Source organism: Equus asinus, chromosome 1, assembly GCF_041296235.1.
Source record: "Equus asinus isolate D_3611 breed Donkey chromosome 1, EquAss-T2T_v2, whole genome shotgun sequence".
NCBI classification, from domain to species: Eukaryota; Metazoa; Chordata; class Mammalia; order Perissodactyla; family Equidae; genus Equus; species Equus asinus.
In genome coordinates, this window is record NC_091790.1 from 27,431,214 (window position 1) to 27,458,581 (window position 27,368).

Consider the following 27,368-nt stretch of genomic DNA (forward strand, 5'->3'; position numbering starts at 1 on the left):
CCAGGAGGCTCATCCAGATATCCCTATTTAAAACTGCAACTTGCTCCAATCCATCCAGAACACTCCAATCCCCTTTATCCTATTCAATGTATTCCCATAACTCATATTGCCTAATATACTTCAGAATGTATTTTCTGCTTATTGCCTATCTCCTACATCAGAATGTAAACTCCAGGAGGGCAGATAGCTTTGTTTTTTTCTTTTGCTATATTCTCAACATCTAGACCCTTGGAAAAAACGCTGTTTGAACAAATCTTATTAGGACTATTAGCAAAAAACACATGGAAAGCTACAAAACTTTCGTGAAATTTCACTCAAGAATCAATAGGTTATTTGCTTGAAACTTATTTCTCTTCCCTTTAACAGAAATGCATTCCTCTTCTCAAAAGGGCCTGCTCTCTTTATCCTGAATCTGTGAGAATCTAAAAACACTTGGTTAATAACATGTTCATTACATCAATATTAAAATTCTCTAGTTTACTTCAAATCTTGAGAAGATAAAATGCACAAACATTGAAATATGATTGGTCTCAGCTTAAAAAGAAAAAACCTAATCCACAGGAAAAGTCTGCCCCTACCAGGATTGCTACCAGAGGTTTTAATGATTCATTCCTCCTGAGCTTTTCGTAACCTCTATATTGCAGTCTGCACAGTTTTAATCAACTCTATTGAAAGCATACTTAGTAAAACTTTTAAGAATAAAATAAAAGGTTTTTATCTCCTAAAAGTACAACTGCTTATAAAATGTATTGGCCTGAATAAAGTATAATCTAAGGTTTTTTTTTTAAACCATCTTAATAATCCACGGTACAATATAATGGTTTGTCATACATGCATTTAACAAATATGTATTGTATTCCCACTATGAAGTAGGCACTGCTCAAGGCCCTAGGGATATAGTTGTGTGCAAAAACAGACATGGTCCCTGCTCTATCAGAAACTACATGAGCAAAAACAATATTTGAAGCAAAGCACCTAGGTACAGCCTCAAAGAAGCACCTCTCAACATAAAAGTAACAGTAATTCTAACTTTTATGCAATTTCTACTCCTCACTATCATCCTACAACAATCTAAGGAAGTTATGTAAATATTAAAAGTATTATGTTGCATTTAGTGGTTATGTGGTCTATACAGTTTGGAGACAGATATTCTTAGAAGTAATTATTCAGGGAAATTTGAGTCTTCAGACAGGAAACCAAAACTCAAGATTCAAAAAGAACTCCTGCTTCCTCTGGACTTCACATTCCTGCTTGAGATTTGGCTTCCAAGAGAAGACACATTTGACAAAGACCCCAGGGAAAGCAAGCCAATCAGATACCATACAAAGAGGCACCTCTAGAAGACACAGTTTAAAATGAATTCCCCTTTATGAACAACTTATCTGGCTGTTACTCTGTCTCTATTTCCCCTGTTATCCAGACCTTTCCCAGGGCTGATGGAAATGCCACAGCATGGTGTTACTGGGAATGAAACAGAGTTGACTGATGGTGGTGATGGTAGCAGACAATTAGTGAGGAGGAGGAGGAGTATCTCTTAAACTCAGAATTTAGAGTAATTAAGTCTAACTTCTTTCCAAGCAATGAGTCTCTATTCGAAGTCTGCCCTGGAGGTCAGCACTTTAGTATTATGATCTGGTTAAATGGATTTCCTTACAAATAAGTACTATTCTCATCTCCATTTTATAGTTAGGAAACCAAGATTTGGGGATTAAGTACTTTTACCAAAGATCACATAACTTCTAAGTGAAAAAGTGAGGATCGAAGCCTAGGCATGACTCCAAAAGCTGTATTCTTTTACTCACACCACACTGCCTGTCCAACATGATTGCTCCATCTCCCAAAATTAAATTTGGTTGCTGTCAAAGTAAGTGGTCTTGATAGTGGGAAAAGCACTGATGCCAGACAGTAAGAGGCAGATAGAGAAAAGGAAAAAGATGGGGAAGAGGGTAGGAATTGGAGATATGGATACAAAGAGGGAAAAGTAGAGATATATATATACACAGTAACAATAAAGGAAAGGAAGAATAGTATAATCCAAATTAAAACTAGAATGAATGTCAGATGAGAGAGTCTCATTTAAGCTCTGCCAGGGACTAGCAACACATCCTTCAGCAAATCATTTAAGCTTTTCATGGTATATGTTTACTCTCATCTATAAGGGCATCTGAGATAACTAGACATAAATTTATGAGTTTCATAGAAAAACCTCTTTCCCTTGAATAACAAATATTTGTAGAGTGTCTGGTACCTAATAGGTACTCAAGAAGCCACTATATTGACTGACTATGTCCTATCCTTCTATGGCATCAGGCACTGTGCTACGTGCTGGGAACACGCTGGTAAGCAACACAGTCCCTTCCATCACAATTCTTCTGGTAGTAAGAACTGGTTTCTATGCAAATAGATTAGAGGGTTAGAAGTGAGTGACAGATGAGGCTGAGTGTCCTGGGATATAAGCACCTGGACCTCAACACTAGACAAAGCAATTTTCAAAGAGTAAGCCAGAGTTCTACGGTTTCATTTAGTTCTACAGTAGGAAAGGTCAAGGTAGGGAAAACAGGATTCTAGACATGTAAACCCACACTTTAATTATGAAGGAAAGGAAAATAAAAGTGGAAAAAAACACGGATGTATAGTTATCACCCTGATGATACATAATTATATTGATGGATCTGGTACACGAAAAGACCCTAAAATATATCTTTCTGTCCCCCTCAAGGATTTTTTCCAAACCTTAGTTTTCTGAATCCTAACCCCACCTCTGTACTGTACTGATATTTTTAGTAATGCCTATGATTATCCGCAAGTGGTTCTGTTTTCCTTGCTCAAGGTACTTGTCTTCATTTACTCAAAAACTTCTCAAAGACAGAGGTCAATGAACAGTTGTGTATTCTAGAGTAGTCATGCTACGGTTTAAAAACATGCAAGTTATCATTCAAATCAGGTATTTGTTCCTTGAAACCAATACGGATTTTTCCCAGTGGAAAGTTCATAATAGAATTTCTAAGAACAAAGTTCTGTCCTCACCAAGCCTGTGCTGGTGGGGTCAGGTGGAAAATCACTGACATAAACCAAAGTCTAAAAACAATCTTATTTCAAAAAGCACTCCACCACGCCCACCACACTGGAAAGTGAGTGAAATCCAGTCATTAGAGATGAATCTCTAACAGTGGTTTAAAACCAAACACTCCTAGGAAAACTAAGTACAGCAAGATCTACCATCTTCAGTCACACAATTTATAGGCAACAGAAGGGTAAGATGTACATTAGAACTCCCCAGTACACACTTTTTTTTTTAAAGAAAGCAAGTGGAAAAGGTCACAAAAATCTCTCAAAATCAGGCCAATTCAGATGTGCCTGGGGGTATTAGTAGTAACCTTCAGTAAGAGACACATCAGAATATGAAGACTTAACAAAAAGTGAACCCATTTCAGGTCAGTATTAAATGAAACAAGCTTTGAAAGAAACAATACACTTCCTGCATTCTGAGTATGTTGTGCTTCCTTTTCTCTGATGAAAAGAAGGACACTGTCAATTCAAACAAGCTATTTACACAGTTAACAGACCACTATCTTCCTTAGAGCTATAGTTACAATAGCGAAAGATAATTTAATGTAATGTGCATATAAAGGAGAACAACTGAAGAGAAGAGAAAAACTCTGACTCTTCAGGTCTTTGTCCAGAACTAACTTAAACTATCAGTTCACAGTTTACAATACTTTACTTTTTAAAAAATTTACAAAACAGTCGACTGCATGCTTGTAGATAATAATCTATGATGAAGAATAGAGAAACAAACTGGTGAAAGTGCAATTTTTGAAATGAAGTATTGTAATGTTTCAGTCTGCCTCCATGTCTTTTTTTCTTTTCTTTTCTTTCTTCTTTCTTTTTTTTTTTTCTTTTGGTGAGGAAGATTGGCCCTGAGCTAACATCTGCGCCAGGCTTCCTCTATTTTATATGTGGGATGCTACCACAGCATGGCTTGATGAGTGGTGTGTAGGTCCATGCCCGGGATCTGAACCTGCTAACCGTGGGCCACCAAAGCAAGCGTGCGAACTTAACCACTATGCCACTGGGCTGGCCCCTGCCTTTATTTCTTCATCTATAAAATGGAGTTATTTCCAGCTCACAGGATTGCTGTAAAGATTAAATGAGATAATGAACATATATATAAAGTGCCTGATACATATATATCAGTAGGTCCATATCATCATCATTATCAATTATATAAATTATAAATTTTATAATTATAAATTATAAAATTATATATTCTGGAAATGCTGTAATGTGACAGATAGGTCTTAAAGATAGCATCTGCTAATCTAATAAATATCCATTATCTAAAATCTCTAACTGTTCTTTTCCCAGAATCTATAGGCATAAAAGATACTTAGAAAAGGCACCTACCAAATACTATTTGCAAATGACTTCTCACATGTAAATTCATCATAAATGGCAAAGTGGAAGTAGAAGGTAACAAAGACAGCGTTAACTTTTCCAACTTGCTTTTACTAGGCTCCTCCTCAAATATTCAACCAAGTAATCCAGAAAACCTTACAAACTACTCAAATACAAACTCCACAGTACATTCAGCTTACTAAAAATGACCCTTAAATACTTGGGTCAAATGTTTTCCCCCAAAACACTCTTCAAAAAAGGTAAGAGCTTTTTGCCCCATAATCTGACTTGTTTTGGTTTAACCACTTTTCCAGAATTTAAGATTATTTTAACCTCAAATGAATAATTTGGGGGAAGGAAAGTTGAGGAGACATTCTGCCTTAATGTATATTTGCATAACTACAACTCAGTGCCTTAAAACAGTTATCTAAACAAAAACAAAACAATAGAAAAGGATCACGTCTTACACTGTCACCTTCAAACTGCAATATTAACATGAACACTCCCCTTGCTTCACTCCACTTGACAATCCTGTAATCATGAGCTAAGTCAGCGATGTGCCTGTTCAAACACAGAATTCTAAAATTCTTTCAGGAAAACTCAGAATTTTAGATGCTTCAGGTGTTTCAGATTGTTGCATAAACAGTCTTGAACTGTGGCTACCTTTATCACAGTAGTAGATGTGGATATGAATTTAAGCATTTCACTAAAAAAATCACTTTTTAAAAAGTAAACCACACCAGTATCTATGGGAAGTTAATTTAGTATCAGCTTATAGACAACTAATTATACTCACCCTGCTACAGAAAAGTAGTAAAGTTTTTGTTTTTGCTTTTTTTTTTTAAAGATTGGCACCTGAGCTAACATCTTTTGCCAAATCTTTTTTTTTCTTCTTCTTCTTCTCCCCAAAGCCCCGGAGTACATAGTTATATACTGTAACTGTACTTCCTTCTGGTTGTGCTGTGTGGGACACCGCCTCAGCCTGGCTTGATGAGCAGTGCCATGTCCACGCCCAGCATCTGAACCAGTGAAACCCGGGGCCAAAGGCGAGTGCACGAACTTAACCACTCAGGCACGGGGCCAGCCCTCAAAAGTAGTAAAGTTTTAACAAAGTACTATATATACACACATGTAAACATAAAATACTTATTAAAATTATAAATATATATAAACTATATATATATATACACACACATTTATTATATAAATTATATTATTATATTATACTACATATACCATATATTATTATATAACATTTACTATATATTAATATACTTATAAACATGTATACAATTTATATACATTTCATATACCTTATTTCAGCCTCATATGTTAAAATGCACAAAATTTTAGTTTTATTCTGAAATTGAAAATGAAGCTTTCCACATACTGATTTATTGGATCAGGAGAATTAGAGTTAAAATAATTATACTTTATTTCTCTTATAAAGAATATTTATATTTAAGCTCTATCTCTGAATTCTAAACTTGCCACAGCTTACTTAAGCCAAATAAACCAAATTGCCAAGCATCTATATCACTGCTAAGGGAATGGAGAAGTTTATTTATTTTAAACTTTGCAAATTTCAGAGATGGCTAAACATTCTAATTTATCTTCAACATTACATGGATGCTTACTTCTCATAAGGATGTATTACAATCAAGCTAGCACTTAAAGTAATTTAAATGAAACTACTTTCAATGACAAAGATACAATTACTGGTACTTATTTTAACAAGAAAAAGTATACTACTTTTTCTTGGTCTTCATTCCTTCAAACTCATGTGCACAACCTCAATAAACTGTTTTCTATATACAGAGAATCTGTAAAACTTTTTTCTTCTTTCTTGCTTTCTCAACCATCAAATATTAAATTCCCACATTTACTTTAAAACTAAACACTTCTATAATTCTATACTTAAAGAGAACACAGACTCATCACAGTTATACTTTTATTACATAATGCACCATGCTGCCCAGAAAATATAATCCATCAGATCAGAGTTGTATATCCAAGCAAATTCTAATAACCTCCTAGACGTAATCCTTATTGCCCTTTAGAAGCCAGTGGTTTCAATAAGTATAATAAGAAACATTATTTTTATATTTTACATTAGCATTTTTACATTTTAAACATTTTGCGTCCTTGGATAGGTCTCACTTTCCAACAGTAATAAACAATTCTTTGAATTTGGACACAGATATCTGTTAACAAATATGTGAATCATGGGGGGAAGTGCACCTCAAAATACATGCTACATTATCCAAAGATTCAGGGTTAAACACCCTAAATACTGTATGTTGGATCAAAGGTTAGGTTATTCCTAAGAAATGACAAGCATTAGTCACTTAGACTAAAAAGTGATAAAGTTCAGATTTCCCCTAAGAGAAATTCTACCATTCTGTGTTTAAATTTTATAATATAAACTGTTGAAATATAAAACAGTAAAGACTAGGGCCAGCCCCGGGGCTGAGTGGTGAAGTTCACGTGCTCCACTTCAGAGACCGAGGGTTTCGCCAGTTCAGATCCTGGGCACGGACATGGCATCGCTCGTCGGGCCACGCTGAGGCAGCGTCCCACATGCCACAACTAGAAGGACCCACAACTAAAATATACAACTAGGTACTGGGGGGATTTGGGGAGAAAAAGCAGGAAAAAAAAAAAAGAAGATTGGCAACAGTTGTTAGCCCAGGTGCCAATCTGAAAAAGAAAAAGAAAAACAAAAACAGTAAAGACTGATGCTTTATATGACAGACATTCTATCAATTGAATATTACTTGTAAACCCAAAGTATTCTGCATCCTTTAGGATGATCATATAAATGGCAGAAACATGAATTACACGACCATAAATGTAGTAAACAAATTTCAATTCATTAGGCATATCATGTATGAAATATAAAAAGGTGGCAATATTTCAGATATTTAATAAAATATAAAAAGATATGTGCTAAAGACTTTAGGTACAAACCACGCACAACTTTAAACCAACTACCTTTAGTTCTTAAATAGAACACACAAGTGTCATTCATCTGAACTAAGCAGGCCAAGCAAAATATCCTGTGATTCCTATGTTCTCCTCAATGTCGAAATGGGTGGATAAATTTAAAGCCTGTTCTCTCAAGAGTTGCTTTATAGGCAATTTTCTCCCAGTATCAAGGTCTGCAATTTCCATTTGGCTGCCAGTTTGCGATTAAATTCATCACCTTTATTATAAAAATGTGCTCTACTCCACGGCCTGCTGCACAAGAACTATAAGGAAAACATTTTTCACTGCTAACGGCAAAATCATTCTAAGGCAACCATCACATCCACTCAGACATCAGCTTCCTCAACCTGATGTAGGAGCCTATCACTTACAGGGAAAACTGGTAACAATTTTGTAACCCACAGAAACTAAGTTCTATAGAAATGCCATGCTGTAAGTTTTTCTGGATAAAACACAAACTCCAAAGTTTTAAATTCACTGTCATTGTGAATGAATTAGCCACAAGATAAAACGTCAACATATAGAGTATTTCCAAATTTCAATAAAGGACAATATAATTGTTAAGTGTTAGATAATTAAGCATCTATCTTTTATTTCATTATTTAAAAGTTCATGGTTTGCATTGTAGCTTAACTTTCACCGGCTGGGCAAACGGCCAATGGTCAAAGGTAATTATAAGACATATATGTTTATATTTATGTAACACTTTTATCTTGACTTTATCTTAATAAGTCACAATGTAAGCTTCAGAGGGAAAAAAAAGTCAGAAAAGAAATAACACTTCACAAATAATGGCATTAAAGCTAGTCTTCATGACACATTTAGGAAAATATTATTCATTTGTGATATTTACATTTTTTAAAGATTATCTATAAAATTAACCTTTACTTTTAGAAACTTGACCTGTATGCCAAAAATTACGAAAGCTCTTATTTTCAAGTAAATTTGATAGTATTCATTTCGGAATTCACAGGGGAAAAAATAGAACTAAATTTCACATTAAGTGAAGCCTGTAACCAGAGGAATTATCAGATCATATGCGAACCTAGAAGAAATTTTCACCTTCCTGCCAGGAAATGATGTGTTCCCTTCCATCTTAACCTGTGCATGCCTCTGTCACAGCAGTTAAGCACTGTACTGAAGTTTCCCCTTGATTTCTCTCTCCACACCAGTGGAGAGCTCCTTAAGGCCTGGACTACGTCTTCTTCATCTTTGCATCCCCAGCACCATCTTATTTATCTTTCTATCACCAGCACCCAGCAAGTGCTGGATTAAAAAAGTTTCGTGAAAACTAAATTACAGCAGAAGTCAACATCGGTTTTGCTAAAACTACACGGGCCACAACCCATTAAATTTATATTATTAGTCAAAATCAGCATTTTTATAAGTGGAACAGAACAGAAAAATACGAGATTACATCATAGGTAATATGGACAAATATTATTTCATGAAACTTTCCATTTCACCTGTTTAGTTATCTAAATATATATATTTGCATGTATATAACAAAATATTTCTCTTTATAGGTAGGATTTAAAAACATTTAAGATACATCCCTTTTCTGGTTCATATTATACCATTTTTCTGGTTCATATTTATAATGTCAGGATATATGTACTTGTTATTCAATAAATATTATTAATAATCAAAGAGACTCTTGATCCACAAAACCACAAAGTCACAAAGACTTTTACTTTGAGGATCCTCTTAATTATCACTACTTCCTCCAAAACCTTCACTCTTTTGCCTTTCTCAGGCTCAAAGCCATATGCCTTTAAACATCAATAAAGTAAAACTTTCGTATTCAAATTTGGACAACCTGAGACACATGTGCGGCTACCACGTAACAAAATAACAATGTTACTATGGTATCCCCTATGATGTTCAGTTAATATATTTCAATAAGAAAATCAAAAGTGATGGTCCTTGAATAAAAACAAAATGTGAAAAATAAGACTTTCATGTTCCTTACCACCATGTAAAATAAATAAATTTCCCTATACTTTATAAACAAACCTAAGATTTTCTCACTCAGATCTTTCTTACTTTCATCTTCCCGAATTACTGTCATTTTCTTATGGGATCCATTTATCCCTCTGTTCTCCTTCCCTTTTCCTATTTTCTTTTATTCAAGATTTATAAAAGAACAACATAAACTGTTTTTTAAAGACAGCTCTCCTAAATTAATCAGCCTTCAAAACTTAGATAAGCTTACACTAACTTATGAAATGACAACTTGTACGGAACATCACCACAAACATGTCTAAGGCTTAGTCTAGCAATGGCAGAGAACCTGAACTGAGTATTCAGAAGACACTAAGTGGTTTTCTTGCTTTCCCTTATCTTTACCTTAGACTTTTATCCCATTATTCTAGGGCTAATGACCTAGATGTATAAGAAAGCGGGGGAAATGAACAGCTTACTCTAACAAATGATTTTAAAATATTTATACTGTGTAAAATATGGACAGTGGAAGTTCTTATGCAAATGTACACTAAATTGTTCCTAGACCTAGAGTCAGCCTGCTGGAAAATGCTAATGGAGACTACCATGAACCTAGGAGAGCTTTTCGTCTTTGATTCAACATCAGTTTAATGACAATATCACTCCGTGTATTGGATGCTTAATTTTATTCTTATTTACAGGAATAGTTAAAAATACTCTGGGTAGATATCTCAAGCAAAGAAATAAAATTTAAAATAATTAAGACTACCCACATGTCAGAAAGTAGTCACACTAGACAAATTATCAGTTATGATATAATTCTCTACAGTGGGGATCAGGCCCAAAGGTAGCCTATGACTGGATAATAACTTACAGATATATTTCTGTCACAAGAGCCAACTGAGCTACCATTCCTGAAACCTGCAGTTTCTAATCCGTAAAACTTCTTCATACCCTTTGTAAATCAACTGCATTTACATACATAATGAAAGGATGGAAACATGATCACTAAGAGCCACTCCAGCTTTAAAATCTCAATTATAGGATTTTTCTTTGAATAAAGACAAAATTTTTTTAATAAAAATCCTTTGGGCATTCCAGGTGAAATGCTTTTCTACCATCCACCCTTGTACTTCCCCCTTTTTAAAGGATGCTGCAAATCATAAATGTCATCAAAACTTTCATTTTATGATATGACTGAATAACTGCTGTAACAACTGAGAAAAAGAGAGCTAATCTTGTATTCACAGACTAAAATCTAATTTTACAGAAAAGATTCAACTGGTTACTGACTTACAGAGCTCACAAAACTACTGCATCACTGTACCTCAATGTTTATTAAACAATCTAACAAAGATAAATATTTTTCTTTCCAAAATTTAACAATTTCTCTTTACTTTACAATTGGGTAGTTCCCAAATTTAAAAATTTTAGACTTAAACCAGGCATACTTTAGAACATCAACGTATTCCTCTTTGCATATCTATTTTAAAGTATGTTTCAGTTGGATGTTTAAGTTGTAAGGATTCTACGTTAATTTTCTTTTATTTAGAGAACTACATTTTTTAAAGCAGTAAGTCTAAATTTTTGTTTAAATAATACATTGAATAAAACAAAATTTACTATTGAAAACATTTGCTTCAATTGTTATATAATTAAAGCCAGAAAGGACACTTTTTCTTGTTTCCTTTCAGATGGAATTTGAAATGATCCCAAACTAAATGAAATTTAACTATTTTTTTTCAAAGGGTACTTTGATCTGACTTGAACCAACATTCTCATTCAAAAATAAGATTCTCAAATTATTATTATTTAAAACCTCCTCTCTCTAGGATCCACAGGTCTTTATAACCCTCTTTCTGCAATTTCCCATAAGGAACTCTCAGACCACTAGTTCCAAGAAGAAAGGAAAAAAAAAGGGCATTCTTTACCAAGTAATTTCAGAAAATGCTCAGCTGAACTGAGTTAGCTCTCTTTACTGCAGATCCTGGATATTTACATGTCAACACATGCTGAATTCACAAAAGGAGTGTGCAGCACTTCTCTGACTACAGAACCCTTCTATTCTCAGACCACCGCTGGAGGCCAGTATTGTATGAAACACAGCAAACACTTCCCTAAAGCCTCCCTCAACTCAGAGTCAAAGTAGCTGATCTCAATCTCTCCCCTCCCCCTTAAGACTGCAATCTTTCAAGCCAACAGAGCAGAAGCAAATGGGAAGGATGATGACAGGCAGGCACATGGCAGAGATCCATCCACACATACAGATCATGGTATCCTAGCAGTCAACCTATGGCGCATCTAGAAATCCAGACGTCCATCTTTCTCCACGCACCCAAACCCAACACAATCACGAACATATAAACACAGAAAAGAACTAAAACAAACGCAATCATAATAAAGGGTTAAGTAAATCCAAACATACTAGTAAAACAGAATACAAAGCCAAAGTAAGTATGCACAGATTAAAAAAAAAGTTAAAATAATAGAAGTTAAGTGGCAAAATAACAGGGAGAGTGAATCAAGAAAAAGAAAATCTGAAAACATGCAGCAAGCATAGCAATCTATCACATTAACACATACTAAACAGAAATATGGAGGCAGATGAAAGGGGGAAAAAAACTAAGAAAGATCTAAGAGGAAAACGCTTAAATGGGTCTCCCACTGTCAAGAGGACAGAATCTAAACTGCAGGCATTTAAAGCTTTCTGCAGTAGAGAATTATTTACTTACTTTCTCCTTCTTGGAAGGCTCTCACATTCCAGGATAGTGTTCCCTGGATCTAGAACACTACTCCCTCACCTTTTCTCCACTTCAATCCTATCTACCCTTCAAGAGCCAGGTGAAATTTTAACTCTTTTGAAATATTCCATAACCTCTTCAGCCTAAAGGGACCTCTTTAGCACCAGTCTTTAGTAGTCTCTAGTTTATTATACTTTATATTACTTTTCTTTTCATACTATCTACTCTACTAGACAACTTGAAGGTAAGGAATGAATTTGAAGCTTTGTTGTATTCCTCATAACATCCTACACATGGTATGCATTCACATTTTGCAAATAAAAAATTTCAAATAAATATGTTGTCATTAAAAACTAATGTGTGACATATGCAACTCTGACATTACTCAAAAATTAGACATCACATAATAGTAATCACTTTCTACTGGAAAGCAGTATAAAACGCTGATTTCCGAATAACCACACTGCAAAAATAAGAGAGCTTGGTATTCATACGGCCCAGTTACAATATTTAGTAACTTAACGCTTTTTAAACAGTGAGTAATAAACTTCAGAAACCATTTGATATTATCATCAAATAAGCTTCCTAAAAGCAAAGTGGTATGTCCAATAGAGAATAGTTAAGTAAATTATGATATACCTCTATTAAGATAAACTATGTTACCATAAAAACTACACTGTCAAAGAATATGAAATGGCAGGGGAAAATGCTCATGGATGTAATTTACTTTAAAAAAACAAACCTAAGAATAGTATTACAACAGGATCACAATTTTGTTATATCTATAAATGGGGGGGTAGACTAAAAGGAAATGCATCAAAATGTTGACAGTGATGATCACTGAATTATAGATGATTCTCATTTTTCAATTGATACATTTTTGGCTTTTTTCCATGAGATGAAGAATACTTGTTATCATAAGAATAAAATACAGGTGTCTAGTTCTTTATAACGACACTTTTTTTAACGATTACTAGGAGGGAAAAATTTCTGTTTCTCATAAACTCTCAAATGACTTTAAGAAACAATCTTAAAAATGCATACACAAAATTGGCCATTCCTCACTTTCCCTGAAAGATAATAATTCACATTAAGGTTCAAATACAATATGCTATGATACCTCTCTGGCCATACCACCACCTTCCCCAGGATTCAGAGGCCACAAACCACGCTACTGTCAAGGCGAACTGAAAATGCTTGCATCTTCAATTCTCTACATTTTAGGAATAACAAAAAAGAGAAAAAGAACAGTCTGGGGGAGAAAAGTAAAATGCAAGTTACTATCAGTTCTGCAAAGGTACCACAATGGATCACTTCTTCCCTGGTGCTCCACACATAAACAAAGACATATATATTCTTCGCTCATATCAGAGTTCATAAGAGAGCTAACAAACTCCTGAGTTCAATTTCAAGTGACTGAAGAAAAAAAGGTATTTTGCAACTGAAAAAAAGCTCAATATAAAAACTAGAAAAATATAATTTAAATGCATTAACAAAAACACATACTTCAAAATCATATCTAAGAAGGAACTTAAATAAGTACTATTTCTTTAACAAATGGAAAGCGTATTTTAAAACAAAATATTTAACATTTACCTAACTAAAAAGAACTGACAAGGAATGCTATAAACTATAATAATAAAGTGAGATAAGATTACCTTTTACTGCTGATAATTTTTTATTACTACGATAAAACTATAATCCCCAAAAGAACTTTCTCTTCGTATAACATATAAGAGTAAAGTAAGGCACACATTGTTTTCTGATTTACCTTAATAAAACAAATCAATCTCCTGGTTAATGACTTTACAACTGCAAAGATAATATACAAATAGAACACCTTTGAACAAATTTGACTCAGTCCCCTGCCAAAACAAACAAAAACCCTTCAAACAACTAAGGTGTAAAGGCAGACACTGTATTTCAGAAAATTGCTGCAATCGATCCGATGACCTAAACCAGTCATATTTTATATAGTAAACATACTAACATATGGTGTCTTAAAAAAACAAGTTCTTTAAAGTATCACAACTGATTTATACATCACCCCAAATACTAAATTCAGTAATTGCTATTCACCATATTCCTGAGCAACTCTTCTTTTACAATTTAAAGGAGAAAAATGTCCTATTCTGGCAAAAGGGTCATTTCTCAACACATTTTAATCACTAAAAACTGGCTTGTGTGTACTAATATCTCCATCTGCTGGAACATAACTTCCTTACTATTAACAGGTCTTAAGGACAAAAACTTTGCTGTAGAGATTTTGCAACTACTTATAAATAAAATTTTCATACTTAATTTCTACCTCGAGGTTTTCTCTACCCTCATAGGACTTCAAAAGCTGAAAGAGCTATACTTATTCTTTTACCAATACTATTCAGAAGAATTTACTAAATTAAAACCTTTTTGCCTGCTATGTGCTTTTCCTACCCTTTGCTTAAGACACAAAGTATTAGTCTAAGTAGTACAACCTTCTCCTTATAAGTTCACTATCTTTCTAGATCATATCTCCATAAAACACACACCTACTAACCCCTGATTTTAAAATATACGTATATTTTCTTCTAATTTCTGCTGGACATCAGGTGAAAGCTAACAGAAACGGTCAGTACAATAGAAGAACTCAGCTAATAAGTGACAGCATCAAAAAGTCAAAACGCTTTGGTAAAAAATACTTACTATAGATAGAATAAGGCCAAAAAAAAAAAAAAGGAAGAAAACTGCAATCAATTAGAAGAACAAGAGGTCACTGGCTGCATCTATAATTTGTAATGTGTCTAAAACGCATATAAAAATGTTTAAACATATTCATTAGTTTTACTGTTGTTAGTTATATTATTGCTATTTTGAAAGTGTTTTATTCATACTAAGTAATTCTGTCACTGTCAGAAACCAAGTTAGTTTGGTGTTGGCAGAAAAAAGATATGATTATAAAATCAAATGTAATGTTAAAATTGAATTGAAAATACAAACATGAACACATGAATTTCAAAATCGATATTGTCTAGTTCTGTCCACAGAAAATGGCCTGGAAGTAACCTTCTCATGACAGCAATGAACACGTTTAGTGCCTAAACTCACGTCTCTAACACCATTCCCACTAAAAAGAACTTTGGAGAAACGGCTAATTCTAGCTGTGGGGCAGGGACAGTACAAGGTGAACTTAGGACATCAAACTATCCCAGAAAGCAAGGAAAATTTCAAAAGACACAGGAGCCAGTTAGACTATCACTGCCCAAAGATGTGACAATTTGAACCTCAAAAAGAATAATAATGGTAGTTGACTTAAATATAGTGAGTCCATGAAAATTCATGGGCCCATAATGATGATCATGAAAGAGAAAGAAAGAAAAAATTCATCTGTCACCATTTGAGACAGTTGGCAAACCAACACTTTTGAGAACCAAGCAATAATTAATAATAGGCATCTATCTGGCTTTTCCATTAGCAACTTACTTCAGAATAGTAATATATCCCCTACTGGTGAAAGAAAGCTTTCCCTTTTAAAGAATACCTAACTTTACGGTGGAAGGATCAGTCTATTGCTACCCTAACTCAGGCATCAATCTCAGCTTCCTTAATGGTGGAACCAGATTCTTCACCCCCAGCATGATGCAACATCAAGTACACAGCATCACCAATGATGTTATACTTGAACTTATTCAATCCTTTAGACCTAACTTCCAAAGTACTAGATATAGAGGGCATAAAGGAACAAGCTCAATGACTAGGAAGTTACATCAGTGTCATAAAAAAAGACATGGTTCTAGATTAAAGAGACTTAAAGTCATAACCAGATTCAAGGACTGGTCCTGAGTCAGATTCTGATCTGGACAAGCCAGTTACAACGAATATTTTGGGGATAACTACAGAAATCTGAATATGGACTGATTATTACATTAACTCTAGGATTAATCTATTTTGTTCAATGTGATGTCACTGTGTCGGAAAATGTTAGTTTATAAAGAGATACATAAATATTTAGAGAGAGAATGTCAAGATATCTCTAATTTACTTAACAAAGTCTAAGTAAAAATAAATACAATTAAATAAAAGTAAAATGGGATGATGAGTGTAGTAAAGTTCTCAAGAAGTCTTCATTGTACCTGATAACACACAGATTTAACAATAGATGAGTGAGCTTGGGACAAAATTTTCTCCAAGTCAAACTAACTCACGAATTCCTAAAATTCTCCCAAACTAAGTTTCTTTTTCAATTCTCTTTAATTCACATAGAAATGAAAGCTCAATTCTAACTAATCAAAAATTGGGCCAACAGCTAAACAAATGAGCCTCACATGTTCTCAATGTATTCAGGAAGAATATAATAAACTGTGGCTAAGGAAAAAATAACTTGTGTATATGTTTATTTTTAGTTAAAACACATTTTTAAAAAACTCTAGTCTATATCCAAAATACAGAAAGCTCAAAATATTTTTATTAAATATTATTTTGAGAAAAGATAACTATTTAAAAAAAATTTCCTAACCACTTAACTCTTTACACTGTGTCCAATTTCTACTTCGTCAAACCCATATATTCCATATGCTTGTTTATCCCCAAAGAGTTCATTATGACACCCCAAAATAATCCAAACCTTCAATGGTTCCTTACAAAACTCAGAATAAAATTGAAACTCTTTATCCTGGCATTCAAGGCCCATCACAATATAGCCCTAACCTCATCTTCTGGCTCTAACTCTCAATTCTCACTACTTCCCTACATGCATTTGCTATCCCAACTAACAATTCAGACACACTTTTTGAAAATCTTTCAATCTCCCATCACCAGTGTTTTGATGCTGCTGCACTTTCCATTCTCCTGGAATGTCTTCTACTCTCTCATTCAACTCATTAAATCCTACCAACTATTAATACCAACTCAGGTTCCACTTCTCAAAAAAACCTTACTAGATACTTCAGCTCAAAGTGACTTCTGAACTTTCAGAATGCTAGCAGTGAGTAATCCTCCGGCACATAAAAATGCTAATACCCATATGGATAAATAAAATATCCTTCTTGTTTCTTTTCTTCTCTCATTTTCTACAAGCTGCTTTGCTTATCTAATTGCCCATCCTATTAAAAACAACCTAAAACTGTCGAGAGAAATTGAATGCTACTTTATAGTCTGAGAAGCTCTTTTGCATACAATACTCTCCAGCCTCCAAGTATTTTGATTTGAGTTGGCAGGGGAGTTGATAATTCCATTTACAGAAGCAGCAGCTGAGGTTCAGAGAGGGTAGATATTTTGTCCAAGGTCACCAAACTAGATAACTGCCAAGTCATGAAGAGATACCAGGTCTACTAGTCAAAGAACTCTTACCACTTTGCAATATGGTCTCATTAGCATATGGACAAAAATTCATTTTCATCCTTATGCGGGCTCACGAGTGTACACATGCATACAGGCACATGCAGAGTGGACACCAGCATACCTGTAATAACAATGGGAACATCACTTGCAATAATGGTGGTAGCAGTAAAAATAGCAGAGGATTAGTTGCAGTTACTTTCAGAGTAATTTATATTTGGCCTTGATTTGAAATTTTTATTTCTTCTTAAAAAATTTATTCACCTGCCATGTAACAAAAACTCTAGCAGAGTGATACAATTAATGTAATACAGCAAGTAAAGAACTGTCGTTTATGTTTAATTCTTCTGAATATATTCGAAAGAAGCAGTCGATGCTCCAGATGCAGGCATAAGGAACGGGATGTAGTGGCTACCTAGTGCAGTTCCCATTTCCATTCAACTCATCGTCACCCACCTCCTGGCTGTCACTCTTCAGAGTCACCTACCTATGCTATTAACTACCCTGTGCTAATCTAAAACTGACGCAAGTGTACATCCCTTACTTGAATCACCTGGCAACATTAATCCCCTCTATTAAATCTTCCAGTCAAAACTGTTGCTTCCTCTTGAGTAGTTATTAAAAATAGTAATCATAGTAATAATAACAGCAACAACAACACTAAATACACACTAGATTTATTCATACCATATTACTTAAAGAGCTAAGGCTCTATCCTTTGGTTTCTAAGATTAAGTGTATGAGCTGAAATACTCTAAAAATGCCTTTACTTTCTCACTTTTAGCTGCTTAACTCTCATAAAGATTTACTATTAGAAAAGGAAAAAGAAACACATTCTAGCTCCGAGAATTTGACCAGCATTTGCTCAAGTCCAAAACAGCACTGATATTATCACTGATTAGCAAAACCCTCATTTGCTTTTTCACCTTCATGTTCACAACCTGAGGCCACAGCAGCAGTTTTTTAACACGAGGAACTATTCTTGGTTTTTCTTCTGCAGTCTCACTTACAGAGTTGCACAGTCAACCAAACAGACCAGAAAGTAGAACTGAGGGGTCTGGCTCCAGCCCTGATACTACTTTGCCTGTGATCTGGACCAGTCACATGTCTCTAGACTCCGTCTCTACACCTATGAAATAAAGATCATCCCTCTACTCTCAGTTCCCTTGCAGCTCTTGTAATTTCGTGATCTTCTGATATTACTTAAATTTTCCTTACATTCAACTCCATCTAAGAAGAAACGTTTTGCATTTCTTCCAGTTTTTTTCACATATACATCTCTTCAAATACTCTCGTAAAACAATTCTGAGACCCCCATAAAATATTACAACACTGAGTTAATGAAAAAAAGGTTCCAAAAGAAAACAGCATAAAAGCTTGTTTTACCACCACTTTCCTAGTTCTCTCAAATGTAATATATATGTTACATATTTATTCTTCAATTTTTCCTATATATTTTAAACTATTAGGTTAGCTTAAAAGCCCAGGGGTTCCCCCTGATAATTTGTAACTGACTAGGTGATTATGCCCAGTCTTTACAACATCTCATCCTGTGCTAAAGCCAAAATTAAGATGCTTACTTAAGACCTTGCTCCCTTTTCCACTGTTGATATATAATCATTTCAATCCTGAGGCCAAGCAGATATTTCCTTACATCAAAAACCTTCCTTGTTCTGGAACTTCTCCATCCCCAGCACCCTCTCCCAAGTATTTCAAGGCCAGCTCACATGCACTGCATGTCTCCCTTTATACACATGCATGCTTGCACATGCTCCCATGCACACAAATACGCCCTCTCCTTATTACCATGGCCACATAACATAGGACCACTTTACAGATTAACTGCATTTTCCTGTTTTTCTGACACTTCAATACCGTTGAAAAGCATCCAAACTGACAAACTCCACTTTATCACAAATGATGCGACAGAAGTGTTAGTGTGATTCATTTCACCAGCCTCAAAATTTAGTTTAATAAAATATATAGGTTAGAATCAATATATGAAACAACATTATGAACACGAACAAAATTCTGTTTATTTTGTTAGACTAGAGAGTAGTGCTGGATTTTCAAACTAAAGTTTCTGCTTTAGGAAATTCAGGAAATGGTGAAAACATTAAGTACAGTCATTTGCTTGTTAATTACAAGAATTCTGGATAAATCACCTATCTTCTACAAGTTACATAATTGTTAAAAACTCATGACAGATTTATTTTACAACATTGTTAAGGCTAAAGCAGAAAAGTAGACTCCTTTTAAGAGGGTTAAGTTTCAGTTAACTGAAATTTTCAACTTATCAGTCTTCTAAGTAAAGGCACTGTTTCAAATTAGCTTAAAGAAACACCTGTGTTTAAAAAATTGCTATTTGTGTTAAATTACTGTAACTGCCACATATGTTTATACTCAGCTTTCTTCTAAACTAAAACCATTCAAATAATCCTTATTTATCCTGAACACATCAAAGCAGCACTCAAAGACAAGGAATTTTTCCTATTGTGCTTTGTACAAAGTATAGATCTCCATATGGGATGAATGTTTACTTTTACAGGTAATTGACTAGGGAAAAGGTTTATCTATATAATGCAATAAATGCCAAACTTTCAAGAGCTGAGATGAGCACTGATAGCTTTTCTTTGCTTATGGACTGATATACTTTGTATAAAGTCTGACTAGAAACTTCTTAAGTAAAGCAATTTTATCTTTCTAATTCTCATTCACACCCATGGCAGTAAAGTAAAATTAAGATTAAGCTCCTTAAGGGCAAGTATTGCAAATAATATTGTGCGATTTCTAAAAAATATCATTTTTAAGGAAAAAACACGTACCTTTTGCTAATTGTCTAAAACGATCACTAATCATAACATAATTTGCTTAATCCCACATTTTAGAGAAACTAGAAATTAAAGAAAGGATATAAAGCATTAACCTATTTATTAATTCAACTAACATCTAAGCGTGTACATGTGCCAGGATATGAGGTGGGCACCTTCAAGGAACTAATTAACAGACAGATGCAAAAAGAGATATTACTATTACAATGTTAAGTATGATGATAACTACATACAGAGTAATACTTAACACAGAGCCAGGTTATGTGTACAGTCAAATTTCATAACACAGTCACACTAATAAAACAAACTGTACTCACTACGAAAAGTTTAATGCCCTTTTTGCTTTCTGTTAAGCGAAAATAAAGCTGTAAAAATCAAACAGGCTAGCTATTTTGGGCCCCAAAAGTGAAATGCCAATTTTTAAAAGGGGTACAAGCATTCCCTAAAAGTTATAATTATGGGAAAAACACATTATTGCACTTAAAATTACAACTGAACTGTCTTGATGTCCAAAAAAGGAGGTGTTGGAGAAAATAATGAAGTCCTATCAATTATGTAAATGTAAAACTGGTATATAATTCTGACTTTTTGACATGGGCCCACGCACTACCCCCATCCCTTGGCCCTAAAATAGATCCTTGGATATCCTCACAATAGCTGACATACCAAAAGCAGAAAGTTGCTCACTGGGCTCTTTTAAGTTATCAACAAATAAAACCCAACAACGGCATAGCATTTTCCACCTCCAACAGAAAAAGCTAAGTTTTACTTATAACTGCACCATCATAAATCAAACAAATTATATTAACTGCACTGAATTTCTCAAGTAAATTAAAATATGGTTCCAGATTATAAAAAGCGCCCCTATGATCACACTGGTATAATTCTCTTAACACCAAAAACCAAGTCAAAAAACAAAACATAAACCTCGCATGTCTAAGTATTCTGGCCTCACAAAAGGAGCATCTGAATCACACCTCAGTAAAGGCAAGGTCAAAGCCCTGAGTGAGGGGGGTGGTGGGGGGTTGGTTATTACACTTCATGCCTTTTGTCACAGGCATCTATTTCCCTTAAAAAGCAAACCAAAAGCCACTTGTTCTTATGGAAAACTGATGCATTTGAATCAGATTCAGGACAGTGACTAGTGAGTGGATAATTACAGAAATATAATGTATACAAATCATTTAAAAAGTCAAATTAACTTATCACTTGATAGTCTCAAAGCCTTTTAAGAAAGGAGCTCATACCAAACACACTAGCAAACTCGATTAGCAAAGAAACCTATTTCTATTAACACAATTACTGTATATCCTTGGGAGTACAGCTTTTACTACAAAACACGTAAACTGGAGAAAGTAAAGAAAAAAGAATCACCTTCTGCCTCACAGTATGTCTGCACATTTGGAACAGACATTCTGCCTACATGGGAGTTTAGTTTCAACAGTACAGAATGCATGCTGAATAAATGACCTATGATACAAACTATCATTTCCATTATTCATTCCCTTATGTGGTTGGTGACACCTCCTGAGTGAGGAGCAAAAAGGATAATGAAAAGAACTGACTATAAATATTGGCTTCCTTCTTACTACTAATTCAAAGGGCTTGTGTATTAAAGGAAAATGTTTGCTCCTAAAAACACATTACTTCAACCTAAGTAAAATCTGTTTGTCACAGATATTGATTACTGTCAACAATGCTTCTTTAGGGGAAAAAAACTAAAACTGAAATAAACTCAAATAGCAAGAGCCCTCTCAACACCAACAAATAGCCATATAATTTTTAAACCAAAGCTTTTGTAGACAAGATTTCTCTAAAAAAAGCTGAAGGGTAAGAAAACTGAAGGTATGAGACATTCAACAATGCACGCATAATAAGTGGAAAAAACATTAATGTGACAAAATGTTAACTCGTAAAGCAAATTTTAACTTAAAATATTTTTTTGCCCACATTTTTTAAGGGAGACCAAGCAGTGTAAGAAACTAAATTGAAGTGAAAAAGAAATTGTATTACCAAAAAAAAAAATCATGAAAAAATGAAAATGAATTTCTCAAATCAGTAATGCAGAATCTAATTAGCATGTCTGTTCACTTTTTCTGAGCCACACACTAATTTTTCAGATATTCACAATAAAAAGATTTAAGCTGGCCCTCCTCATAAATCATACTATATATTTGTTAATTTTTATATCAGCAATTAACCTTCCATCTGCCTAAAAAATGAAAACTCAAAATCTGATTTTAAAATCCCTAGCTCTCCATTGTGCCTTACCTGGGATTTTTAAGTCAAGCTCATTTTAATTTTGGCCTTACTTCTAAATTGCAATACTTTATAAAAAACAGAATTTGCATTCAAGTACTGTTGTTACTTAAGTTTCCTTTTCACGACAAAGAAAGGTTTAAAAAAAAAAAAACAGCAAAAACTTCTTACAGTAACTACTCTTTCCCATGGATGGTCCCAGGGTTCAGTTGAAAACTTCTAAAGAAAGAGCAGTTGACGACTTTAAGACCTCTGTTTTATCTGTAATCGTCTCTATCTTGAATGAAAGATTCTTAAGTACGTACTGAAATTATCAACTGAAGTTACATCCTTTTTATGACTGGTCCAACCTAGAATGTACACAAAACTGTAAAAAGCAACCGTGATGAAGATATTTGGCAGGAAGATCTTATAACCCCTCCCCACCAAAAAAAAAAAAAAAAATCAAAAAACAAAACCAAAAAGATTGTCCATAGTCCACAGTCCAAATATAGGCTAAAGGTTAACTTGGCATGGAATTAAAATACTCAGTCTAAAGCATTTAAGTTTTAATCAACTAAGAAAATCTAGCACACATAAGTCCCAAATTTGTAACCAGCCAAATAAAAATTCTCAAACTGACAGGCAAGTTTTTTAAAAGCTTACTTTTGAAAAATATTTTGAAATAAAACTGCTAAATATTCGTTCAAAATTTCTAGTCATCAGAGAATACATCTACTGTAACTCAGTATCTTGATTAATCATTTAAGGAAAATTTACAGTTTATCTAAATTTAAAAAGAATTTTTCAACCAATCATATAGACAAAGGAAAAGGTAATTCCTAACTACAAACAGAAGTCATCATTAATCTGTTTTCGACAATGACAAGCCACAAAGGGGACAACTTGCCAAATTTCGTAATTAAATCACCCAGCATGTAAAATCATGATGCACTTCAGAAACCAATATTTTTCTTTAGTTAAATTAAGTTTATAAGACGACTAACAATTACAGGAAGCAGCTTATTCCACACTAAGGAATAGCCCCTTTTCCTGCATGTTTGTACCGGTCTGATAAAAAAACAATCAAACTTCCTAGTCATTATGCTGTCCATTTTAAACATCCTAGCTACCACACAGAAGCACTCTTTACGCTACGGAGTTGAAAAGGCTAAAACTCAAGATAGACTAAGAAAAGAGACAGAGTAAACCATATTAAAGGAAAAAAATATTATTTAGAATGTTTCATCTTCAACTAGTGGTCTCCAACATTTACAACTCAAGTAGTTACTATTTCAACGGGACAGAAATGACCAAACAAATCTCTGTTAGAGATAATGACATAATCGGAATTCTACATTTAGAAGATCAAAAATTTTTGAAGCCAAAGGTTAGAAACTTCTCAAAAGAGGACCAACACCAAATTATCATTTAGAGATTTGAGATCAACACAAAAGCACAAGTGAGAAGCCTTTCAGAACTAATCAAGAAACTCTATTTTTAAATAGTATGCAGAAGATGAAAATATTTCCAAACTTTTTTTACTACTGCCTCTGCTGATTGAACGCAACATTTTAATTCAAAGAATGTAATTTAACTTTAACCCTAAATACTAGCAAGGCCTATTTTCATTTTGATGTCTAGAAAGGATTCATTCTAAACAACAGTACTTAAGAAAAAAAAACCTTAGAAATTTTTACTAACACTACTAAAACTTTCACTTCACCAAAATATGCCAAAAACAAAACAACAGCATACTACTTTTGAAATGTGATAAAATCGTTCCAATAATTTTAAACAAAGCATTCTCAATGTTTGTAAACATATACGGACACAAAGTGAGATGAAATAACCCACTATCATTTAAGTTTCAACTGAATTTAATATAGGTCAGATTATTGAATATGTTACACATTTTGCTCCAAACATTTCTCGTTTTAAAAAAAAATAACTGGCGCCCCTTAGCGCTCACATTTGGAAGCACTCAATTTAAGAGTTCCAACAAAATTTTTTTTTTTTTGACATTCCAGAAAGTTTTCTGCCTCCACAATCTTTCAAATGCCAACACAAATAGGAAAAGCAGAACCCCTTAAAGGGACAGCTCAAGCTTTCTCTGGAGCAATTTGAAATTAACAGATTTGCTGTTTCAAGGGCGGAAAAAGCCAGGGCAATATGGATTACCGCTGCAGGTTTCACACACGTCAGCAAGGGACGAGGTCGCAAGAACACCTAACTTCGGTACTTTGAAAGTTGTTCCTCTGACTTTCTTGACAACAAGAGCTCCCGGGAGTCTTCTTTAACCGTCTTTTCTCTCTTTCATCTTGGAGACATTTCCGGTCTTTTGTTCTTTAGTGACATTCCAACTCCCTAAGCTTCAGAGTCCTTTTCCCCAGCTCTCCCGTAAAAACCTGCACGTTCCAGTGAAAACCCACGATCCGCTGTTCCGCTCTGTAAAAACACCGTTTCCAGTTTTCTCTAAACAGTCCCCCGCGGATGCTTCTGAACCGACAAAGCGAGACTCGATTTTCAAACACGCTTTCCCGTCGCGCGTCTCCCCTCGGCGTCCAGGGACCGCTCGGCTCCCAGGAGTGAACCCGCCAGGTCGCCGCCGCACCATCTCGGACGGGAGTCTTCTCGCCCCTCTCCGCTGCGCACCGCTCTCCGCCGAACGAGCCTCTGGGCAAACTTTTGCTCCTTTTTCCGCTCGGCCTCTCGCATCGCCGGGTTGCCCGTCCTACGGTAAACTCAGGCGGCGGCGGCCCCGGGAGCAGGCTCTCCGCCGGAGTTCTCTCCAACTCGGGATTACGTCTCCACTCGTCCTCGCGGTATTTCGCGTTCGCCCCCACCCCCACCCCCACCCCAAAAGTGAAGTTAAACTCGCGAACACTTCTCGCTTCCCCAAACAAAAGGACCGAAAGTGCTTTCCGCTGTCACTCGGGGCGCGCCGGGGCTGCGTCCGCGGCACCCCGGGGGTCCGCGGCGTCCCTCCACCCTCGCGCGCCCGCCCCGCTCCCCTCGAGGGTCTCCCCGCCACACAAACTCCAAAACAGCCCCGGCCGCGGCGTCCTCCGCCCGGGGGCCGCCGGCGTCCTGCGGGAGGCCCGGGCCGGTGCCCTTCAGGCGCCCGCGGGCCGGCGCGGCCGGGCTCCTCCCCGAGAGGCCCGCGGAGCTCGGGGCCGTCGCGGACGCCGGGGCGCGGAGGGGCCTGCGGCCGGCCCCACACACCCCCGGGGCGCGGGCCCCACTCCCCGGCCGGCCCGGCCCGCCCGCCCCGCGAGCCCGGCCTGGGCGCCGCCTCCGTGCGCCCCGCCCGGGCCTCCCCGCTCCGGGCGCCCGGGCCCCGCGGCCGCGACCTCCCACCCTCCCCCCTCGCGGCGGGCGGCGGGCCCCGGGGAGAGGGGCGGCCGGGGGCCGGCGCGGCGACTCACCTTCGTCCAGCAGCCGCTCGAGGTGGTTGAAGATCCCGCAGAAGTTGGGCAGGCTGCTCATGAGCTTCTTGTCGTTCATCAGCTGCATCAGGTAATCCGGGGTGGGCTTCGGCTTCTCCTTCGTTTCCATTTCCCCGACCATATTCCAGGCTCCGCAGCTCACTCCGCCCGCCGCCGCCGCCGCCGGAGAGGAGGGAGGGAGGGGCGGGGAGCCCCGGCCGCCGGCCGCTCGGGACTCGGCGTCCCGCTCCGCTCCGCTCCCGCGCCGGGCGCCGGGGCGGCCGGACCGCGCGCTCGCCGCGCTCTCCCCGCCCCCGCAGGCACTTTCGGCCCGCGGCCCGACGCGCTCCCGGCCCGCCGCCGCCGCCGCCGCTCCTCGGCCGCCGGCTCGGCGCGTCCCTCACGAGGCCGGCGGGCGGGAGGCGGGTCTCCGCGGGCCGAGTGCGGGCGCGGGCCGCTCGGCGCCCGACGAGGAGGAGACGGCCGCCGCCGCTCGCTCGCCCGCTCGCTCGGCTGGTCGCGCCCGCTCAGCCGCCGCCGCCGCCTCTGCCGCGGGCTCGGGGTCTCTCTGGGCTGGTCCCCGCCGCGGCCGCCTCTGCCGCTGCCGCCGCGCTCTGACTGCGCTCCTCCTCTTCCTCCTCCTCCTCGCCGCCGCCTCCTCCTCCTCCTCACTCACTTGGCGGCGGAGTTCGCCTCAGTTCAGGCGGCGCTGCCAGCGGCGGCGGCGGCGGCGGCGCGGGGGGAGGGGCGGCGGCGCGGGGAGGGCCGGGGGCGGGCGGCGGGCGGGGCCGCGCAGGGCGGCCGTTAGCGGGGCCCGGCCGGCGCGCTCCTCCTCTCGCCGCCGCCCCCCGCGGCCCCCGGCCCGGCCGCCGCCGCCGCCGCCGCGCCGTCTCCTTGCGGCGGGGTGGGCGGCGTGACGGAGGCGGCGCTCGGCGAGCGGGGCCTGGGCGCCGGGCCGGGGTCGCCGCCCCAGGCGGGCGAGAGCGGAGGGAGGGGCCGGTGCGGGCCGCCGGCCGGGGGAGGGCGGCGGGCGGGGCGGCAGGGGCGCCGGGTGGCGGTGCTTGCGACTGGGGCGGGGGCCGCCTCGCGCTCGCCGCCGCCGCCGGGCGGCTCGTCTGGCGGGCGCGGTCGGGCTGCGCGCTAGGTGAGCGGGCTTTCCAGCGGGACGCGCCAGGCAGCGCTCGCCGCAGCCGGCGCCGTCCTCGCCTCCCGTTACTATAGTTTTCTAAACCCTGCTCAGCCGCCACCCGCCAAAGGAGATTTTTTTTTTTTTTTTTCCAACGTCCTGTTGCTTCACGGGGGACTTTCGGGGTGGGCGTCACGTGGCCCGACACGTAGCCGTAAGGTCCGAGAGCGCGTGCGCGCGTCGAGGCCGGCGTCCACGCCCCTTCCGAGGGTCGCCCCGCCCCCGCCCGTGTCCCGCCGGCGAGGGGGGAGGGGCGGGGCCTGCTGCGCGCCTGCGTGGGGCGGGACCGGGGAGGGGGCGC

General features: G+C 38.1%; 1 protein-coding gene across 16 annotated transcripts in view; it reads right to left on the minus strand.

Moving 5' to 3' along the window:
• QKI (QKI, KH domain containing RNA binding) overlaps window positions 1-26,165 on the minus strand; it is a 152,529-nt gene extending 126,364 nt beyond the window's left edge. For 10 of the 16 annotated variants that reach the window (XR_011506448.1, XR_006521172.2, XM_044761029.2 and 7 more), the window contains exon 1: window positions 25,882-26,165. Coding sequence is in view for 11 of the 16 variants with exons in the window: in XM_044761029.2 (XP_044616964.1) it covers window positions 25,882-26,023 (142 nt within the window). In the remaining 5 variants the exon portion in view is untranslated. Of the gene's footprint in view, window positions 1-17,396; window positions 17,509-19,038; window positions 19,122-22,645; window positions 22,837-24,634; window positions 24,775-25,881 lie in introns of those variants that run through there. The other 6 variants (XM_070519758.1, XM_070519685.1, XM_070519675.1 and 3 more) reach the window with 4 other exon arrangements.
• Between the last annotated feature and the right edge of the window lie 1,203 nt (window positions 26,166-27,368).